We start from the raw sequence: 20,270 nt of genomic DNA on the forward strand, positions 1-20,270 counted from the left end.
GCTCCGGACCCATCCAAGGTAGAGACATCCATAGGTTCCAAAGTTGAAGCATCTCGCGGCACGTCTCAGAAGAGGCCTGCGAATCTGAAGTAGCGGGTATCAGGGGCTGCGAAAGCACCTCACTGAGTACCGGCAAACTGGCGATTAGCTTAGGAGAAGCGTCGTCAGCAACTTTGGACCTAGGTGTCCTGTCTCTGTCTTTATCTTTGCGCTTTTTCAGAATTTCGGTAGTCAGATGGCGTACCGAAGACATATCTGGATAATTGAACCGAGTACCAAAATATTTAGAACCGTAAATATACCGACGACGAATAGTTCACTGTTTCAATAAGGCACAAAACCGACAGTGAGGTATGTCGTGGTCAGGGCCTAGGCAAGGATTACAGCACGAATGAAAATCTTTATGAGGCATTTGCTTTCCACAAGAAATACAATTATTGACTTTTACTGACATCGGTTTAGAGCAAGAAAAAGTTTCCCCAATGGGGTACTTAGCTTTAGCTGAAGACTTCGGTTCTGAAACTCTAAAACGAAAATTTCAGGAGTCGGCCGACCGACACTTGCTAACTGCTTCTGCTTCGGGCACCGCACAGCAAGAAAGACTGATGTAATGGTGTCGGCTGCATGCTTTAAACCCCTGACTACCTGACGTCATAGAAGATGAAACAGCAACCGACGCAGGACCCAATACTTTGATGATCAGGCTGACTGAGGGCTACTGCAAGCAGATAACCCAAATGTGATGACTGCAGCAGTGAAACACGAAGAACATCAGAGTAATTGTTACTTCTACTGGACCTCTGTGGTAGAGGTCCCATAGAAGTAACAATTACTCTATTCCTTCTTTTGCCAGATTTAAAATTTACATGCAAACAATGTTATTATAATTAAAAGTGTATGTTCATATCCAATATAACACGACTCAGTGATCATAAAAACAAAAAAACAGGGTAGAAATATATTGTTACTGCAGACCTAATTATATCTGGTAAAACAGTTAAGATAAAAATAAGAACTGGTGCCTTGCAATTCCTAAAAAGACTACTGCAGACACAGCAGTTCAACTCCAGAAAAAAAATTGTGCTTAGCTTCTTGGTTATTTGGCTGGAAAATATAAGTGTGAGAAAGTTTTTATACTAGTAAACTTTTGCAAGCTTCTACTGAATGCAGCCACAAAAAGTAACACTCTTAGCAGTTACTCAAACAAAATGCAGTAGAAATAGGGGACTGTAGTACACTTTGTGGGATACAATTCTATACCACTGGGTAGAATATTACAACCAGATAGTGTAAACTAGGTTTATGTAAAAATGTACATGCTATTAAGTGCTCCTTCATGTTCACCAGGAAATGGCTGAATGTGCAGCAAAACAGCTAAGAATGCTGAGATAAACCTTGATGTGATAGTATGGAAGTGGGTATTTGCAATATTTCAAGCGTCTCAAAACTGCAGCACAAATGCTATCTATACAAGAGGAAGAAGAAAAATTACATTTAATGTTCTGCATATGACACCTACCAGAACTCCACGTGCTTAATGTTTTGGCCAAATGAAACTGCAAAAACTAAGATTCACTTTTGTGGCAGCAAGGCATTTAGACAAAGTATTCTAGTGTAAAGAAAAATGTAGTAATAAAATTAAAAAAAGTTTATTTATAAGACAAGGAAATCTGTTATTTAGATATTTATGACACAGAAAATCATGAACATATAACATTTAAAAATATGGGTTTGGCATTATTATGTTAGACATGCATGTCAAGTATATGTATTCACACTCTTAATTACTTGAGGCATGTAACGTGTCTATGTTATTTCCTTTCCTATGGGCTGCAGCACAACCACAGTTGGAATATTCTTTTTTTTTTCTTTACAGATCTACACGGGATAAAGAAATGTGGTGACAAATTTGTGTAGGTCATTAATATTTCCCTAATACTGCGTGGTTTAATATGGCTTATGAAATTTCAGAAGACATTAGAAACTATTTCAGTCAAAACAAATGACAGCCCTGTAAAGAATAAATCGAATAAACAAAGATCCAATTACATTTTATTGTTTGGTGAAATTAACACCAAAAGACAATAGTGCACTGACCCAGAAAACTGTATTCAATGAACACCATATTTATATGAAGGGGACATAATTTTGGATGCATATTTAATGACAGGTTAGGTACAGTAAGTTACACTTACTATCAAATATAATTTATCTGTACAATTATAATTTGGACAAATACAAAAATCAGATTGCTGATCCCTAAAGAAAAATGCTAGAGCTCTGTAAAAATGTATTACAATACATAATTCATGTACATCAATGTGCAAACCTGCTTGTAATAACACAAAACCTGTTGAGGTACCCAGAAAACCAGTCCAGCACAATATATTACACTGTGCCTTGCCTTATCTAACATCATACATTTTAATTAAAGATTACATGATATAGGTCCCATCTTTGTAGTGGCTGAGTGATTCCATCTGTTTGGTCATTTCAAAAACTTCCTGGAATCCTGTGCTGAGGCCAGACATGTGCTGGAAGTATGCTTCTTTCTCCACTTGTACAGAAAGGTTGTTCACACCAGCCTCTTTAAGGACAGCAGTAACCTTAAAAAATAAACACAAGATAATAATGAAATATCCTGTATTATTCATTTTTTATTTTTATTTGCCTCTCTCTCTCTCTCAACCTATATAGGCAGCCGTATCTGGTTAATCATGTAAGTGGGTGGGGTCCACAGACCCCTTTCAGCCATAGCCATAGCTTGTTGGTAAATTTTCAGTGGTATACAGCAGTAAGACTAGTCTGCCTGTAACCCTCTCTCCCACAGCAAAACACGTCTATTAATCTGCAGCAGTCTGTTGGTCAACAAGATAAAGCATCATTAACATTTCCGAGATCAGAGTCTGGAGTAAATGCAACATATTAATAATGTATGCTCCTGAGCACCTTTACATGCATCATACAGATAAATCATGTATATTAAGTAAAATACATAAACTAAAGCCAGAGAAATTCATTACAATCTGTATTGCAATTATCACAGGCAAGGCTATGAGCGGTTAGCAAACTGCTTAACACATTTCAGGGTTTAACTCCCTTAAGCTCCATTAGCATGTGCAGTTCTGAACAAGTCACCTAACCAGGCAGTGCTCTGGGACAACTGGGACATTGGTTTGGGCTTGGCTTCTCAACAGCCTCCTTACCACATATGCCTAGAGACTACTTGCAAGCCTATAACAGGATGGCGTCTACTGAAGGAAGCACACACATATTCACTTACACATATCCTGCACATTGGTGGGATCTGCTTTGTACCGACTGAGTGATAAGATAAGTTCCGTCTTTCCCATAACCACTGACTGGATCAAATATGCATAGTAGAAAGAATGCTCTAGTCAGTGCAGGCCTGTACTTCTTACTGTTGCCTAAAAATCTTAGACATTTCCCCACAGATCAGAACCTTAGAATTAGCTACCTTCTGCAGTTAACTCAGCTTTTCCAGTACTTTTTAGTGCTCATTTTTGAAACAATGACAAACCCTCTGTGATGCTGTCCGACATCCCTACTTTTTCCTTCCAATTCATTACCACACCATTCTAGCAACCCAAAATTGTCTCCTATACACCAGGCTAGAGTTTTAACAACTGAAATACTTGGATACGCAAAAAAACTCCAAGGGCTTCTCAGTTAAAAGGGTAACCTTTATGAACAGACTTCCTTCCCTTGCCAGGGAAATCCTCAGCTCATACGGTTACAGCAGTTTCTTCTGACTCAACCCTATTTTCTTCAGTCATCTCACAATGTCTAAAGTCTATAGATTAGTACTAGGCTAACTGCCTTTATGAGCCATTTTAAACCCAGCCAATTACACCTTGTGGGAATCAAACCCTGCACCTTGTGTTTATAAGACAAACACCTTCCCCATTACACCAACAATATCAATAAATAAACTGGACTCTTCTTTCTCACAGCTCATTTCCATTAAAACCAAAGAGAGGAGAGACCAAGGCAGTGAGGTCTTTACTCACCATAACAGAAATCAAGAAGGAATTAAAGAAGGAATAAAGAATTCACCATTCCTAAGGTGATGGCATAGCTAACCCTCTGAAAGAGAAACTTTCAAACATTTGGATTAGGTATTTTTGTAAGTAAACCAGTTTTTTCAAGATTCTAAGTCAGAAAGGTAACATTCATCAATACCTATTGTAGTAGCTAGGCAGCAGCAACACACTGGGGTGGTATTCTTTTTATTTGATATTTCTATTTTCACTTAATTCCATTGGTATAGTAAATAAAACACATATAATGTATTCTGCTTGCTTAGGAATGCAAGGATTTTTGTTGATTTGCAGTCACAGAATCACAGAAATTTGTCTAAACAGCATTGTGTGCGATAAAAGCTCCTGGTGGAGAGAGATGCATGGTTAGAAACAGACCTGTGTTATTCAGCAATTTGACAAAAGCTCTTTTTTTTAATAAAATAAGGCTTTCCAGTACTAAAAAAAAAGTTTATTTCTGCACATGTGCAGACTGATTTCTATTACCATGGGAGGTGATACCTGTTTGTTCTTCTTCCGCCCCAGTTTCCAGCCATCTGAAAATGCAGTGCAGTGTTACGGGCTACCCTTCAAATGCGATGTTATAATAATGTCCCTTCTGCCCTAACTGCGGTACTTTATGCAATGCCACTTCTACTTAATTTCAATCTAACACTTGGTTAGAGTACCAATGCTTCCATTGTGGAAATGGCTGCTATCCAGTGCCAGTGTGACAGAAAAAATGGTTATGAAAAAGAAGTTATGTCTTACCATAACGTTCCATTTAAGTTGTTGATCTTCCAGTCATCACTGATGGGTTCGGTTCCGAGCCCTCGGAACCGAGTCGGCCTTATATCAAGCTTCCGTGCACCAAAAACTCTCGAGCTAAGCTGCCACCCACAATGCCCTTTGCTCAGTTACCTCAGATAGAGTTTGCATGCAACATATAGAAGAAGAAGAAGTCAGAGGCCATCTCTGTGCAGAAACCCTAATACACCACAAAGACCCAGAAGATCCGCCAGGAACCTTAGGAGGGGGTCGGTGGGAGGGTGTAATGACTGGAAGAAGATCAACAACTCAGATGGAACTTTATGGTAAGACATAACTTCTTTATCTGAAGTTGTTAATCTTATTCCTATTCATCACAGATGGGACAGAGTCCCCAGCAACTTGGAGAACCTGGGTGGCTCTTATGGAAGAACATTCCAGAGAACCATTGAGCCAAATCTGCTCAGTCTGTCCGCCATCACGTTGGAGCTCCCCAGGATATGCATTGCGATCAGAAAGCGGTTGGAAGCTATCCCCCACTGCCAGATTCTCATGGCTTCGCGACATAGGGGGTACGATTTGGTCCCTCCCAGCAATCGTTCCGGATGGACGGAGCAGATGAAAAGCTTGCAACGCCAATTGTATCTCTCTGAACTCCACAACATTGAGATGCAAATTGACCTCTACATCGGACCACGTGCCTTGGACTGACTTTCCCTGGAAGTGGCCCCCCCCACCCCATCAGGGAAGCATCCGTGGTCAATGTGGCGCTGGAATGTGTAACCTGGAAGGGGTGACAGCAAAGATTTTCGTCTGTACTCATCCACCAGAGGAGATCTTGTTTTGCAAATGTTGGTGATAAGAATCTGTGAGCTCAGGGGGTGAAGATTGGGTATCCACTGGGCCTGAAGGAACCATTGTAGTACTCTCAAGTGAAGTCTGGCTAAGGGAACTATGGGAATGGCTGCAGCCATAGATCCCAAGGCTTGGAGGATTTCCCTTGCAGACACCTTGCTTTGACAGAGTATCACCTGAACTTGTGCCCTTAGTCTCTGAAGCCTGTGGAGAGGAAGTGAGATCAGGCTTGACTGGGTGTTGAATATTGCCTCAATGAATTCCACTTGTTCTGATGGCTGAAGGTTTGATTTCTCCCACTGTATGGTGATGCCTAATGACTCCGCTAGAGCCAGTGTGCAGCGAAGGGCCCTGACCAGAAGATGCTTGGTGGGGGTGGAGAGGAGCCAATCATCTAGGTATGGAAACACCTGAAATCTCTGAAGTCTCAGATGAGCTGTTATCACTGCAAGACATTTTGTGAACACTCTGGGGGCTATCGAGAGACCGAAAGGCAGGGCTCTGAATTGGTAGTGATTGGCTCCTAACCAGAAGCGAAGGAGGCTCCTGGAGTGCTAGTCTATCTTGATATGGTAATACACATCCCGGAGATCTAATGGGCACATCCACACAGCCTCCCGCAGAAAGGGGAGGATGTATTGAATCGTGACCATGCGGAACCCGGTCTGAACTACCACAATTTGTTTAGCTGGGTGAGATCCAGGATGGGCCTCCAGTCCCCTGTTTTCTTTGGCACCAAAAATAATCTTTGAGTAGAACCCTGATCCGCACTGATCTGGGGGGACCTGTTGGATGGCTCGTTTTTGACATAGCTTTCGTATTTCGGAAGCTGCCTCCTCCCTTTGACTGGGTGGAACATAGGGAAGGGATTTCAGAGGTCTTGGATAAGTTATTAGGGGAATATGGTAGCCTCTGGTAATGATTCTCTGCACCCACTAATCGTTCGCAATGGAGAGCCAGGCAGCTTGGTGCAGAGAAAAACGTGCCTCGACTGCTTCTAGAGGAAAACAATCAGGCAGCGCCTCAGGAGCGCTGATATGGTCTACCCGAGAAGGAATCTCTGGAGCCCTGGTTTCGGCGACCCCCTCTGCCTCGAAAGGGACGTCTTCCATTATTGGAACCCCCTCTGCCTCTGGAGTAGTCCTCACGATGTGCGTCTCGGAAATGACCTTGAGACTTCTTGTGCCACATCTTTCTGTTCCTTCGATTCCTGAAGAAGGAGCGCTAAGGTTTGGAAAAGCGTAGACCAATGGCAGACAAGGTCTTCCCGTCTTGTTCGAACCTGGCTAATGTATCCTTGACCTTAGCACCAAACAGAGCAGATGACTCGATAGGGGCATTTAGAAAGGAAGACTTGAAGGAGTGTGCGAGGTCGCAAATGCGCATCCAGGCGTGGTATCACATGACTATGCCTGCACCCGCAGCTCTAGCTGCTCCTTCAGTTGCGTGTGACAGCAACCTCATGGATGAATTAGATATTGATTCTAGGGTGGCAAGTTGGGAAGCAACTTTATCTCATGCTCCATCCGAAACTTGCCCCGTGAGAGTTCCGGAGAGTTTGGAGATAAGAGCTCTCTGGAGCCTCGTAAAATGTGCCAGAAAGTTCAGAGACCTAACTGCGAAGGTCGCTGATGCAAAGACTCGCTTCCCTAACCAGTCCACTGTTATGGACTCTCTGTTGGGCAGGTGAACAGCAGGACTCTCTTCTGCAAGGTCCTTTCTCGTGGCTGCCGCCACCACCATAGCGTCCACTGTCAAACCTCTGGACCAATGGGGTTGATCCTCTGGAGGGGAAGAATACTTTGTCTGATCTTCTGTGGATAGCCCCAACGGAGTCAGGGTTCTTCCAAGCCTGTTGCACGATGAGTTTAACCAGCTTATCGGTGGGGGGGGGTCACCCAAGAAGTAGAGGGTCAAGAGCGAAAGGCCTGCAGGAATACGGATTCCTCCGAAGAAGGGTTGGAGGACTTCCAGTTACCCCTCTGTTTTAAAATTTCCATGATGTCTCCGAAGAAGACATCATCAGGGGGTGACAGTGGGGACCCTTCCCCATCATCGTAGTCCAAATCTTCTGTGAGGGACTACTCTGGGGAGTCCATGTGTTTCCTCTTACACACCCATTTCCGAGGGGGTTCTTCGGTGGGAGCATCCGAAGAAGACTCAGAAAGGGAGATGCTCTGGACAGGGGTTTCCTGGGCCTTGTGCTCTCGGAGTCCTGTGAAAGTGGCCTTTGACAGCTGTGGCTCAGAAGGAACAGGGGGAATAACCAATGGGTGAGGATTGCTAGCAGCAAGTGCCCACTCCATCACCTGGAAAGCAGGCCCGCCCGAACAGGAGTGGGAGCCCGGAACCGGGGTCAAACCCCGCTCCAGACGGTCCTCCCCCGGGGACGGAGCCTCAAGCAGACTCAGAGCGGTAGTCACCCTCGGATCCGAAGTTGGGACTGACAAAACCGTCAGAACCAAGACCAGAACCGGAGGTTCCACCCCCCCCCCCAAGTATGAGATTGAGGAAGGGTGGGTTCCGATGGAACAGATACCCAAAGGGGTCTTGGGGCCACAGACAGAGTCGTTGTTGGTGCCAAGGAAGGGAGTCCTTAAAGTTGGATAAATGAGCCTTGGAACTGAGGGATCCAAGAGAGAAGAGTAAGTAGGGGTTGCTGGAGAAATAGACCCAAAGCCTGGAGTGGGATAGGGTCTAGGTGGATTTGAAATTACCCTGGCGGTCAGCAGATGGTCAAAAAGGCGGACCACATCCAATTCGGAAAGGCTCCTGGTGGATCTCTCCGATGGCCCTGAGGGGGAATCAGACCAGTCCAAAAAGGGAATTGCAGGTTTGTCCGGCAAACGGGTCCACAGTAGGAGTATTGGCTCTGTGGTGTGTCACAGTACGGCACAGATTCCAATTTTGAAACTGGTAACAATGGTAAGGCTGGAGTCGTGAACGGGCTCGAAGCCGAAGTCACAATAGGGGTGGATGACAAAAACGGTTCCGAGGTAGTTGCTGGAACCAGTATTGGAGCAGAAATGGACGATGTCAGTGCCGAAAGAGAAATCGATAAGCTGGTCGGTACCGAGGCAGTAGACAGTGCCCATAGTCGGCGTTGGCGAGGCGACCTCAGTAAACTTAGCTGGAGTCGAGCTCGGAGCCGATGTAGTAGTCGGCACTGAGGAGGCAGAACGGTGTTCAGAAGAGAACTTATGGGCCTTGTGCTTGTGACTTTTACCTCTGTCACTGGCTGGTGAAGAGGGGTCCGAGCGAGGACATTTCTTGTCCAAGGAAGGAGGGGATGAGACCTCCATCGCAGAAATAGCCTCCGAAAAAGGCAAAGCAAGTAGGCCCTTTAAAATCAGTTTGTTAAGACGGTCATTCAGCGTCCGCTGACTGAAACTAGCACATATATCACACGGGGGTTTCGCTGACAAATGCGGAACCCCCAAAGAGTACACACACTCTTCATGGAGGTCACTATTTGGTAGTTTACCACTGCAAGAAGAGCAGCGTTTAAACCCCGTAGTTCCCTTCTTTTCAGACATCCCAGAATACACTCTCACGAAATACCAACAATGGTAACAAGATATTGCAAGAGTAGAAAGTTAGAAATACCAAGAAAATACCAACAATGGTAAGAGAGAAATACCTGTGGGTAGAGTTGAAGCAATATAGAAATCAAAAACAGATCATCAAAAGAGAAAAACGTTTACAAAACTTGTAAATATATCTGAAAAAAGCACTTAGCTGGACAGCTCAGTGAAACGCTGCTATAAGGCTGTGCGGCAAACAAGATCTGAGGTAACTGAATAAAGGGCATTGTGGGTAGCAGCTTAGCTTGAGAGTTTTTGGTGCACGCAAGCTTGGTATAAGGCCAACTCGGGTCCGAGGGCTCGGAACCGAACCCATCTGTGATGAACAGGCAGAAGATTAACAACTTCAGACAGATATTTACTGTCAAAAACAACAGAAGATTTCTTTACAACAAACCAAAAAATACAAAAACAGTATTTGGCACAAGACTGAACAAAATTCCATTAATACAGCTATTTTCTTCTGTTTACAAATGCAGCATAGATAAATTCTTCATATTCTTCTCTACTGTACTAGCCTCTGTTAATTTAAAACCTTTAAATACTGTATAATGTACATACTAATCAAACTATTGCACTTTTGTAGTCCCTTAAAGTACCCCATAAACCTCAAAAGACAAAGCACCTCCATTATTGACATTTACTAAAAAAAAAAAGTTATGTACTCACCATAACATTCCATTTGAGTAGTTATACTTAATTTTCTGCAATCTGTAGGTATTCGGATCCATATCGGATCCGAGCCAGCAACATTTTATCAAATATCTGCTTCAAGCTCCTCCCCTTACCCATAATCCCTCACCTCTCCTACCTTCCCTCAGATCGAGTTTGCCATTAACCAATCTCAATAATGTTAACCTAGAATAGGTTAGGGGGAAGGAGGGAGGGACGGTTGCAGAAAATGAAGTATAACTACTCAGATGGAACGTTATGGTGAGTACATAACTTCTTTATCTGAAGCAGTTCACTTCATTTATCTGCAACCTGTGGGACAGAATCCCCAGCTACCAAAACTCTTGGGTGGCCCTCATGGAAGGATATTCCTGAGCACCGCAGAGCCAAAGGATGCTCTCACTCTAGAGATCAAATCCAACTTATAATGAGAAATAAATGTATGTGACCTTGCCCAGGTCACTGCTGCACAGATATCATCCAGAGAAACTCTAGACCAAAAAGCAGCAGAAGTTGCCATAGATCTGGTAGAATGAGCTTTAATAGGACCAGATGGGGATAGGCCTTTATCCCTATAGACTTGCATTATACATGGTGTAATCCATCTGGATAAGGAGACCTTGGAAATGGCCTTGCCCAAAAAGGGTCTAGAAAAGGACACGAATAATTGATCAGACTTACGAAATTGTTTAGTCCTGTGTAAATAGAAATTAAGCGGTCTATGAACATCTAGCAATGCAGCTTATATACACCCTTGCTCTGGAAATTTGGAAAGAACACAGGCAGATTAATCATCTGGTTAATATTAGTTTCAGAAGCCACTTTCGGTAAGAAAAGGGTTCGTGCGAAGTGAAACCCTGTCTTTATGAAAGATCAAGTAGGGGGCACGGCAGACAAAGCTTGAATCTCAGAAACCCTTCTAGTCGAAGTAATGGCCACTAGAAAGGCCGTCTTCCAGAGGGATGGGATATGAGATCCGGGTAGGGATCCAGAATCCGTGGAAGAGTTAGAGCACGAGACCAGAGGACGAGGCCAGAGCGGGGCAATGAGGATCACTTTGCACCCCAGTCGGAAAGCTTTCTGAAGAAATTTCGGAATGAGAGGTAGCGGGGTATAGGCATACAGTAACCTGGGAGGCCAAGCATGAACTAGAGCGTCTCTGGGGGAGTCCCCTGGGGAGAGGATCAGAGCGAAGAACTCGCTGCACTTCACGTTGGAAGGAGATACGAAGAGATCACACCAAGGGTGATCCTAAGCTAGGAAGACCACCTCCGTTATTGACTGTTTCGGAGACCACTCGTATGGCATTAGAATAGCCCGACTCAATCTGTCCGCTAAACTGTTGGAGCGTCCCGGGATGTGCTTTACAATCAGAAACAGACTGGTGGAAATCTCCCACTCCCACACTCAAATTGGCCTCACGGCAGAGAGGGTAAGATCTGGTCCCTCCTTGTTTGTTGATGTACCAGACAACGAACATGTTGTCAGACTGAACTGCAATTGTCTCCGGGGGAAGAACAGTGTGAAAGGCTTGCAACGTTAAAAGCACTGCCCTCATCTCCAGAACATTGATATGCAATCTGGTCTTGGTCTGGGGCCACGTGCCTTGGACCGTCCTTCCCAAAAAGTGCCTCCCCCACCCAAGCTGGGAGGCATCTGTGGTCACTGTGGCTTGGGCTGGGGATGTTAAGAATGGATGACTTGCCAAGATTTCTGGCTATTGGAGCCACCAAAGAAGAGGAAATCTTGCAGGCTCTGCTGATCTGTATAGTTTAGTCCATGTGGAGGTCTAACCAAGACCACTGAACTGCAAGGTCCACTGAAGCACCCTCATGTGAAGGCTTGCACATGAAAGAATTGAAATTGCAGCGGCCATGGAGCCTAGTGCTCAGAAAACGTTGCTCACCATCGGTGTCCTGGGGCCGAGGATCACTGACACATGGGCCCATAGGTTCTAGGCCCTGTCCTGAATGAGAAAAACTTGTAATAGTGGAGTGTCCAACCATACCCCTATAAATTCCAAAGTCTGTGTTGGGTTCAGGTGGGACTTGGAGATGTTGATGGTAATCTCTAGATTGACTGCAAGATGCAGGAAGGAGTCTCTGGCCATGCAAAGTAGATGCTTGGTGGCAGCAGCGAGGAGCCAATCATCTAGGTAAGGAAACACCTGAATACACATGATTTCCCTGAAGCCTCAGGTGAGCCGCTACTACTGCCATAACCTTGGTAAACACCCTGGGGGCAAAGCGTAGGGCTCTGAACTGGAAATGATTGGCTCCCAGCCGGAAGCGAAGGAATCTCCTGGAGCTTCTGCAAATCTTGATGTGGTAGTAAGTGTCCTGGAGGTCTATCGAGCACATCCAGTCGCATTCTTGGCGATACGTTAGAATGGACTGTAAGGTGAACATCCGTAATTTCTGCTTGGCTACAGACAGGCTCAGGGTTGACAGGCCCAATATGGGTCTGAGGTCCCCCATCTTTTTTGGCACTAAAAAGAACCTGGAGTAAATGCCTAATTTGGACTGACCTGGGGGAACCGGTTTGATGGTCCGATTGTAAAGCAGCTTTGAAATTTCGTGAGCTGTGGCCTCCCTTTGAGTGGGTGGAACATCTGGGAGGCACTTTGATTGGATGGGTGGGGCAATGAACTGGATGGAGTATCCTCTGGATATTATTTGGAGCACCCAATGGTCCATCGCAATGGACTCCCAAGCCATTAGGTGCAATGAAAATCTTCCCGACTGTCGCCAGAGTAGGACAGTTGGGCAACCCCTCAGGGTTGCTGCGCAAGTCTGTCCGAGAAGATCTCCCTAGACCCAAAATTCCTCGGACCCCCTCTGCCTCTGGGGCAGCGTCCGTCTAGTCCCCCTCTGCCTCAAGGGGACGAGTTGTCCTGTGTTTCCCAGGAAAACTGAGATTTTCTGAACCACATCTTCTTCTGCCCTCTATAATTCCTAGAAAAGGATCTTTGAGGGCTAGAGAAGGGGACTCCGACGGCAGAATCTTCCCATCCTTCTCGCTCTGGACCAAGGTGTCACAAACGGTCTTCCAAAAAGGGAGGAACCGTCAAAGGGAGCATTTGTAAAAAGACGCCTTGAAGAGGTCCGCAAATTGACAAGAGTTTGAACCAGGCTTGCCGCCTCATAGCTACGCCGGTCCCAGCTGCCCTAGCAGCTCCTTCCGTGGCATGGGAAAGAAGACGCATGGACGTGTTTGAAATGGATTTCAGTCTCGACATTTTCACCGAGAACAGCCGCTTGTCCTCTGGCTGCAAGGACTCTGAGGGTGACACAGCGAATTCCGTGACAAGGTCTCGCTGACGTGTGCCACATAATACAGAGCTTGTATGAAAATCATTGCTGAAGAAAAGACTCGCTTCCCACAGCGATCCACCGCCCTAGACTCTTTGTCTGGAGGGTGGACAGAAGAACTTTCCTGAGCCAGTTCTCTCTTGGTGGCAGCTGCCACCACCATAGCATCCACCGGGGATCCCCTGTACCAGGCCTGTCTGTCTGTGGGAGGAGAAAGGATCCTGTCTGGGTGTTTGGGTATTGGCTCTATGGTGTCAGGCTCCTTCCATGCCTACATGGTAATAAGATCCACTAATGGATCTGCAGGAGGGGATACCCAGGATGTAGATGGGCCTGTGCCAAAGGCCTTCAAGAATACCGACTCATCCGCTGAGGGTTTTGGGGCTGACCAACCTCCACTCTGGCGGAGGATTTCCATGATGTCTCCAAAGGAGACATCCTCGGGAGGTGACCGGGGGGAACCCTCACCTTCATCCAAGTCAGTATCTCCTGTGAGGGACTCGGGGGAGTCCATGTGCCTCCTCTTACATGAATGCTTACGGGGGGCCTCCTCAGTGGGAATCTCTGAAGAGGGCTCATAAGTCACAGGGGGTTCCACGATGGGATCCACCTAGGGGTCCTCTGGCATGGGTTGTCCCTGGGACAAGCTGATGGGAGACGTGACCAAATCCACGGCAGCCTGGGTGGAGTCCAAGGCAATGGGCTGGGGTCTCAATCCCTGGAAGAGAACCCTCTCCACCACGTCGAAAGCCGAAGGAGAATGCACCTCCTTGGCAACTAACAATGAAGAAGTTTTCCCCAGCTCCGTTGTGAGGATCGGGGCAGAGGCCAAGGTAGCCAGGGTTCCGAAGGAACAGCTTGGAACCAACAAAGTCGGAGCCAAAGACATCTCCGTTCCCTCAGATCCGTCTCTCTGTTCTCGGCCCAGAGTTGCTCAGATCAGAACAAGTCTGATCAGAGGAACTCAAGGTAATGGCCAGCGTTGAGGTTGGAGGAACCATCGGCGTTGAACCCTCAACTCCTAGGATCCTCAGATCCATAAACCCCGAAACCGCTGGTCGGATCGGGGAAGGAGAGATAGGATGGAAGAAGGGCATAGAGGTCCCCTCTCCGGCTGGTAAGACTCCCATTTGGATTTGGGTCTGAATGAATCTCCGCATCATCATGTCCACATCAAGCTCTGACAGACTCCGAGTGGACCACTAGGAGGCGACCGACTTGGATCTGACCCTGTGAGACGACCTCAAAGAAGGCCTCTGGTCTGAAGGCTCCCTCAGCTCCGGGGAGAACCTCGGGGAATGGAGCCGAGGAGAAGTGGTCCTAACAACTTTAGCAGGTGGACTGGGAAAAGCCTCTCTACTCTTTTTTCTCTCTCTTTCTTGTCCTTATCCTTAGATTTTGTCCCCGCCTCAGCAGGCTTAGAGGGAGGTTTAGTCACAGCCTGAGGGGAGGTGGGGGTGTCGGCTACAAGAGCCGATGTTGAGGCCGTCGTCTCTAAAGCAGAAACTGGTAGCAAGCCCTTGGCTACCAGCTTCGCCTTCCTCTCTTTTAGGGCCCTGGGTAGAATGAACCCTGCACACACAGCAAACTAAGATGGAGAATGCCCAGGCAAATAACACACACAGTGTGGCCATCAGCCAGTGAAAACTTGTGGCCACACTCTGTACATTTTTTAAACATTGGTTTAGGCTGGTCAACCGTAACACACTCCACACAGCCAAACGCTAAACTAGACACACACACACACACAGGGGTTGGCTAGGCCTACTCTACCTCAAAAACACAAACTTTCTAACTACCTTTTTTTTTTAAACAATAAACCGACGACAAGATGAAGGGGAGGAAGGGTTGCTCACAAACAACTATCCTCACACGCTAATTTAAGTATCAAAGGTTCCACTTACTACACCCAACTTGGAGCTACAGAGACCATGATGCGTAGGCATGAAGCGGCAAATGAGATCTGTGAGAAGGTAGGAGAGGTGAGGGATTATGGGTACGGGGAGGAGCTTGGAGCAGATGATTGATAAAATGTTGCCGGCTCGGATCTGATATGGATCTGAATACCCACGGGTTGCAGATAAATGAAGTTAACTACTTCAGATCCTATGAAACCTAATTTGCTTTACAATGGAACCCAGAAATGTTCTTAGAAGAAAAAAAATAAATAAACATGAGACCATGCATCTTTCCTATCACATCCAGCAACTAGATAAAGCATCTCTGTCTTACTTTTATAAAACACTTGACCCTTTAATGGGATTTTCCTATAAACCATTTCCCACAAGCAGTCCCACAAATTACTTTCTATTAATAACAGTAAATTTTTCCAACACCCCTACATATGTTTCTCCTAAAACTTCCCATCCTGATTCAAAAAACAAAACACCCTATAATTTTACTACACTGTTCTTTATTATTATTCTTTAACTTCTACCACCATACTTTCTCAGTAAGCCTTTTTTAATGTTTTATTTTTTAAAAATAACAAAAATACTTTGGAGGTTGAAGGAGGGAAAACTAGGGAAGAAGGAAAACAGGCTCACATCCAGGCTTAACAAGATTTAGTCATATGACAGGTGAATTACAATAAATGCATTATGTAAAAAACTGATGTTTACAGGCCTTATTCCATTTACAATTCCTGCATACACCCGAGTCAAACTTCCAAGAATCTTTTGATGTATGCACGTACTTATATATGGAGATAACCTAGTCCATGTGGCTTACACCTTGCATCTGAACAAGTCCTACATGAGTATCTACTGCCATTTTGGAAAAGTAAAGTTTCTGTACTAGAGTATGCCATTCTATTATACTTGGAAGCAATCCTCATCTATGATGTAGGAATACGCTTTTATGTAACAGTCAGAAGAGTCCAAAATAATCTTGCTTGTATGACCTGCCTGTTGGCAGGCAGAGGGGACTCAAAATAATTTTAAAGAAATAAAAGTACAGTTGTGTACACTTACCATAAATGTAGATGTTCAAGTGTATTCAGTGTTGCAGTCATCACATTTGGGTTATCTGCTTGCAGTAGCCCTCAGTCGGCCTGATTATCAAAGTTTTGGGTCCTGCGTCAGTTGCTGTCTCATCTCAGGTAGTCAAGGGTATAAAGCATGCAGCCAACACCATTACATCAGTTTTTCTTGCCCCAAATGTCAGGTGCCCCCATAATGGGAAGCAAATATATATATCACAAGGTTACACCTCCAACAAAACAGCAAATACACCAAAAAGCTTTAAGCATAGTAAACAAAAATAGAGGTACAGCCTATAGAAGTCAGGGGGCTGGAGGGAGAGTAACTAGGACTGCAACACTGAATAAACTCGAACATCTACATTTATGGTAAGTGTACACAACTGTACTATGTTATTCGTGTTTCCCTGCTGCAGTCATCACATTTGGGAAGATTCCCAAAGCTAAGGATTGGAGGAGGAAATTAGATAGCATTAGGAAGAGCTATAAGGCCCTGCAAGACTGCAGTGGCAAATCCAGCTCTGGATTTAGGGAAAATTGCCAAATGGTAATGCTTGGTGAAGGTATGTACAGAACTCCAGGTAGCAGCTTCTAGGATGTACCTGGTAGGGACACCTCTGAGAAAAGCTGTACAGGTAGATGCAGCCCTTGTTGAATGTGGTCTTATCCCCTGTGGGGTAGTAGGTTTTCCATGGTGCTTATAGCAGAAATTAATGCTTAAAAACCTCAGCTTTGGCCGGCTAAGAACTTGCTGTATTCAATTGGACGTATAAGAGAATTTAAGTACCTTTATCTGCACTTTTTTTATCAAAAAAATACAGTATTTAAATTGATTTTAACTGTGTTGCAGGAATATTAACTGAACTGGAAGTTAGTCAGTGTTTGCTGAATTTTATTTGCTAGTAATTACAGGTGTGAGGGTAGCCACATTCTTTGATTTCCTGTCCTTGCCTATTTAAGTGGTACAGTGTGAAATATTTTCTGCTTAAAAACCTCAGCTTTGGCCGGCTAAGAACTTGCTTATACTGGACGTATAAGAGAATTTAAGTACCTTTATCTGCACTTTTTTTATCAAAAAAATACAGTATTTAAATTGATTTTAACTGTGTTGTAGGAATATTAACTGAACTGGAAGTTTTGACTCTGCTCTTCATTTAGTCCCACTCACCCTCCCTGTTTTTGTTTTGGTGTTAATCTTAGTGGCCTTGAAACTGCCCGCCCCTCTTGTAAATTTGTGTTTGGATACTCCTACTGGGCCCATCTCATTTACTCACTCAACTGAGTGCAGTGAGATCATATTCTGATTTCAGGCACTCCTACTGTGTACAAAGAGAGCATCTGGGAAAAAGAAAAAAAAAATTAAGCTTGTTTCCTGCCAAGTGGTATAGACTATTTGTAGGCTTCTGAGCCCCCAAGCCCTTCTGCGTTGGAGGGAAGCCTTCTAGCTCAGTTTTTTTTTCTTATAACTAGCCAGTTTCAAATCTGTTTCTTTGATCTCAGCACTTGTTCAGAAAAAAAAAAATTTCATCTGCTTTTACTGTACTTGTGTTTCTACCTACTTTATTTTACTTTTGCATCATCTTAAAAGTACTCAATTGTATTTATTACTGCTTGGTGTAACTCATTCTAAGCCTTTTGGTTTAAACACTTGGGCTTCGGACCAGTTGTTTTGCACTGAGAGGGTTTGTGGTCTGCACTGTAGTGGCAGAACAGGTAGCTTACATCCTTCTAGGTTGGGAACAGCTGATTGAGGGCTCAGTGTCTGTTATTCTAAAAGTGTATTAATTCTGGTTTAAGCACTTGGGCTTTCAGGCCAGTTATTTTACATTAAGAGGGTTCGTGGTCTGCACTCTTGTGGGAGGAGAGGCTGGACTCTGCCCTTCTGAGCTGGGAATTTCTGATTAAATGCTTATAGTGCATGCATATCTGAACTGCTTCTTACTGAAGTTGGTGTGCCTTGTTTGCTGTGGCATAGACTGGATTCGGGCCTGCTGGATCTAGCTTTGTTTGTGTAACTTGAGCACTAATCCAGGCATTCTCTAAAGTATTCAATTGTATTTATTACTGCTTGGCAGTAACTTGATCAAAGTGTAGCTATCATTCTAAGTCTTTTGGATTAAGCACTTGGGCTTCAGACCAGTTGTTTTACATTAGGAAGGTTTTGGCATGCACTGTGATGGCAGGACAGGTAGCTTTCATCCTTCTAAGTTGGGAACTGCTGATTGAGAGCCCAGTGTCTGTTATTCTTAAAGTGTATTAGTTCTGGTTTAAGCACTTGGGCTTCAGGCCAGTTATTTTACATTAAGAAGGTTTGTGGTCTGCACTCTTCTGGGAGAAGAGGCTGGACTCTGCCCTTCTGAGCTGGGAATTTCTGGTTAAAGGTTTATAGTGCCTGAATATTTGAACTGTATCTTACTGAAATTGGTACACCTTGTTTGCTGTAGCATAGACTAGATCCAGGCCTGCTGAATCTAGCTTTGCTTATATGCTTGTTGTTTGTTTGCTTGTTAGTTCCCTGGAATGCTAATTCCACCTAATACGTGGCTTCTCAGCGCTTCTGTGGATCACTAGTGATATCTGCATTGCTTACTGTACTTATTTCCTTGTTTCACTTGAAAGAAAGTTACTGTTTGTCGTTTTTGCATTTAAGTTACCTGTAACACATTGCACTTAAGTTACCTGGCACTTGCTCACTAAAGCAATTATATAAGTCAGCACTAAAAATTAAAAGCACTACACCCTCACTCCCCACTAGCCCTTGTTTTCAAATATTAAGGAATTCCCAATATTATTCTAGCATGTCCAAAGGTCAGTTGTCAATCTCCTCTCTGGTCCAGCTGGTGAATCTGGGAATCTTGAGGCAATGTTACAACTGCCTCATGTACACAGACAACCCTCTCCTCCTCCCAACAAATTCCAACACATGTGAGAGATGCAACCATATAGCCAAACTGGAGGCTAAGCTCTCTCAACTCAGTACTGGCATAACCAGTCAGGAGGAGAAGGAAACCACACTCACTACAATTCCAGTCTCACATAGACCTACCACGACAGCAAACCAAACACATAATCACACAAAACATACTGAGGCTCTAAATAAAGATCTGCCTAAGCAGCAGAGATCTCCAAAGCAGACACCCAAGCAACCACTACCCCAAAACAAAACACGTGCAACACATATCTCACAAAGCCAGTGTGCCGAACAGTCACAGCCCTTATGACTACACAACACACCTGATACACTTGTAATAGGTGACTCTATCGTAAGGCACACTGACGTCCCGCTCACCAGGCTGAACAAGGAGAGGGTCACGGTGAGCAGCCTGTCAGGCGCTAGGATCCGCCACATAACACAAGCACTCAGGTCACTCCAAGGCAAGTACAAATATGACTCAGTCATTGTCCATGCTGGTGTGAATGACCGGAGACGTACCGCCCTGGACTACATGAAGAGACATAAAGGAGCTCTCTGAGCATGTAGCCCAGGCCGGTATGACCCTGACCTTGAGTAGCATCTTACCCTCACCAAGAATGATGCCACAATATGAAGACAAGATGATCAATTTCAACAATTGGCTTAAGTACTGGTGTCATTCAAAGGGGATCCAATGCCTGTCAGCTTGGGATGATATGCTCGACAAGCCACGATGCTTCGCTAGGGACGGCTTGCACCTGTCACCCCTGGGCTTTCGGATAATGGCAAAGGCTCTTGCTACCCCCATAGTGCCTTTTTTAGGCAAGGCTCAGAAGACAAACCCACCTCCATAGGTATCACAAGGGATAAGAAACTAAGAGTAATGCTACTCAATGCCAGAAGTCTAAACCTCAAGATGCACGCACTCGAAACTCTCCTTAGCAAGGAGAACATCGGTATCTGTGCAGTAACAAAAACCTGGTTCAGGGCTCCCGAGAGCACCCCAGCACTACCAGGTTATACCTCATACCATGCTTTTCGACCCCAAAACTTGGATCGAACCACAAAAGGAGGGGGAGTATCGATATTCATCAAAGATACCCATACCTCCAGGTTGGTGGCAAAGCACGAAGCATCAGAGACTAT

The 20,270-nt window shown here is 44.8% G+C and overlaps 1 protein-coding gene across 1 annotated transcript in view; it reads right to left on the bottom strand.

The window, feature by feature from the left end:
* Positions 1–2,035: 2,035 nt before the first annotated feature.
* The window catches only part of SLC30A5 (solute carrier family 30 member 5), a 1,152,350-nt gene continuing 1,134,115 nt past the window's right edge, over positions 2,036–20,270 (bottom strand). Inside the window, exon 16 of the mRNA XM_044063733.1 lies at positions 2,036–2,606. Coding sequence (XP_043919668.1) covers positions 2,436–2,606 — 171 coding nt within the window. The 3' untranslated portion in view covers positions 2,036–2,435. The remainder of the gene's footprint in view (positions 2,607–20,270) is intronic.

The sequence above is a fragment of the Protopterus annectens genome, chromosome 2.part2, assembly GCF_019279795.1.
Source record: "Protopterus annectens isolate FY-2018-M chromosome 2.part2, PAN1.0, whole genome shotgun sequence".
NCBI classification, from domain to species: Eukaryota; Metazoa; Chordata; order Ceratodontiformes; family Protopteridae; genus Protopterus; species Protopterus annectens.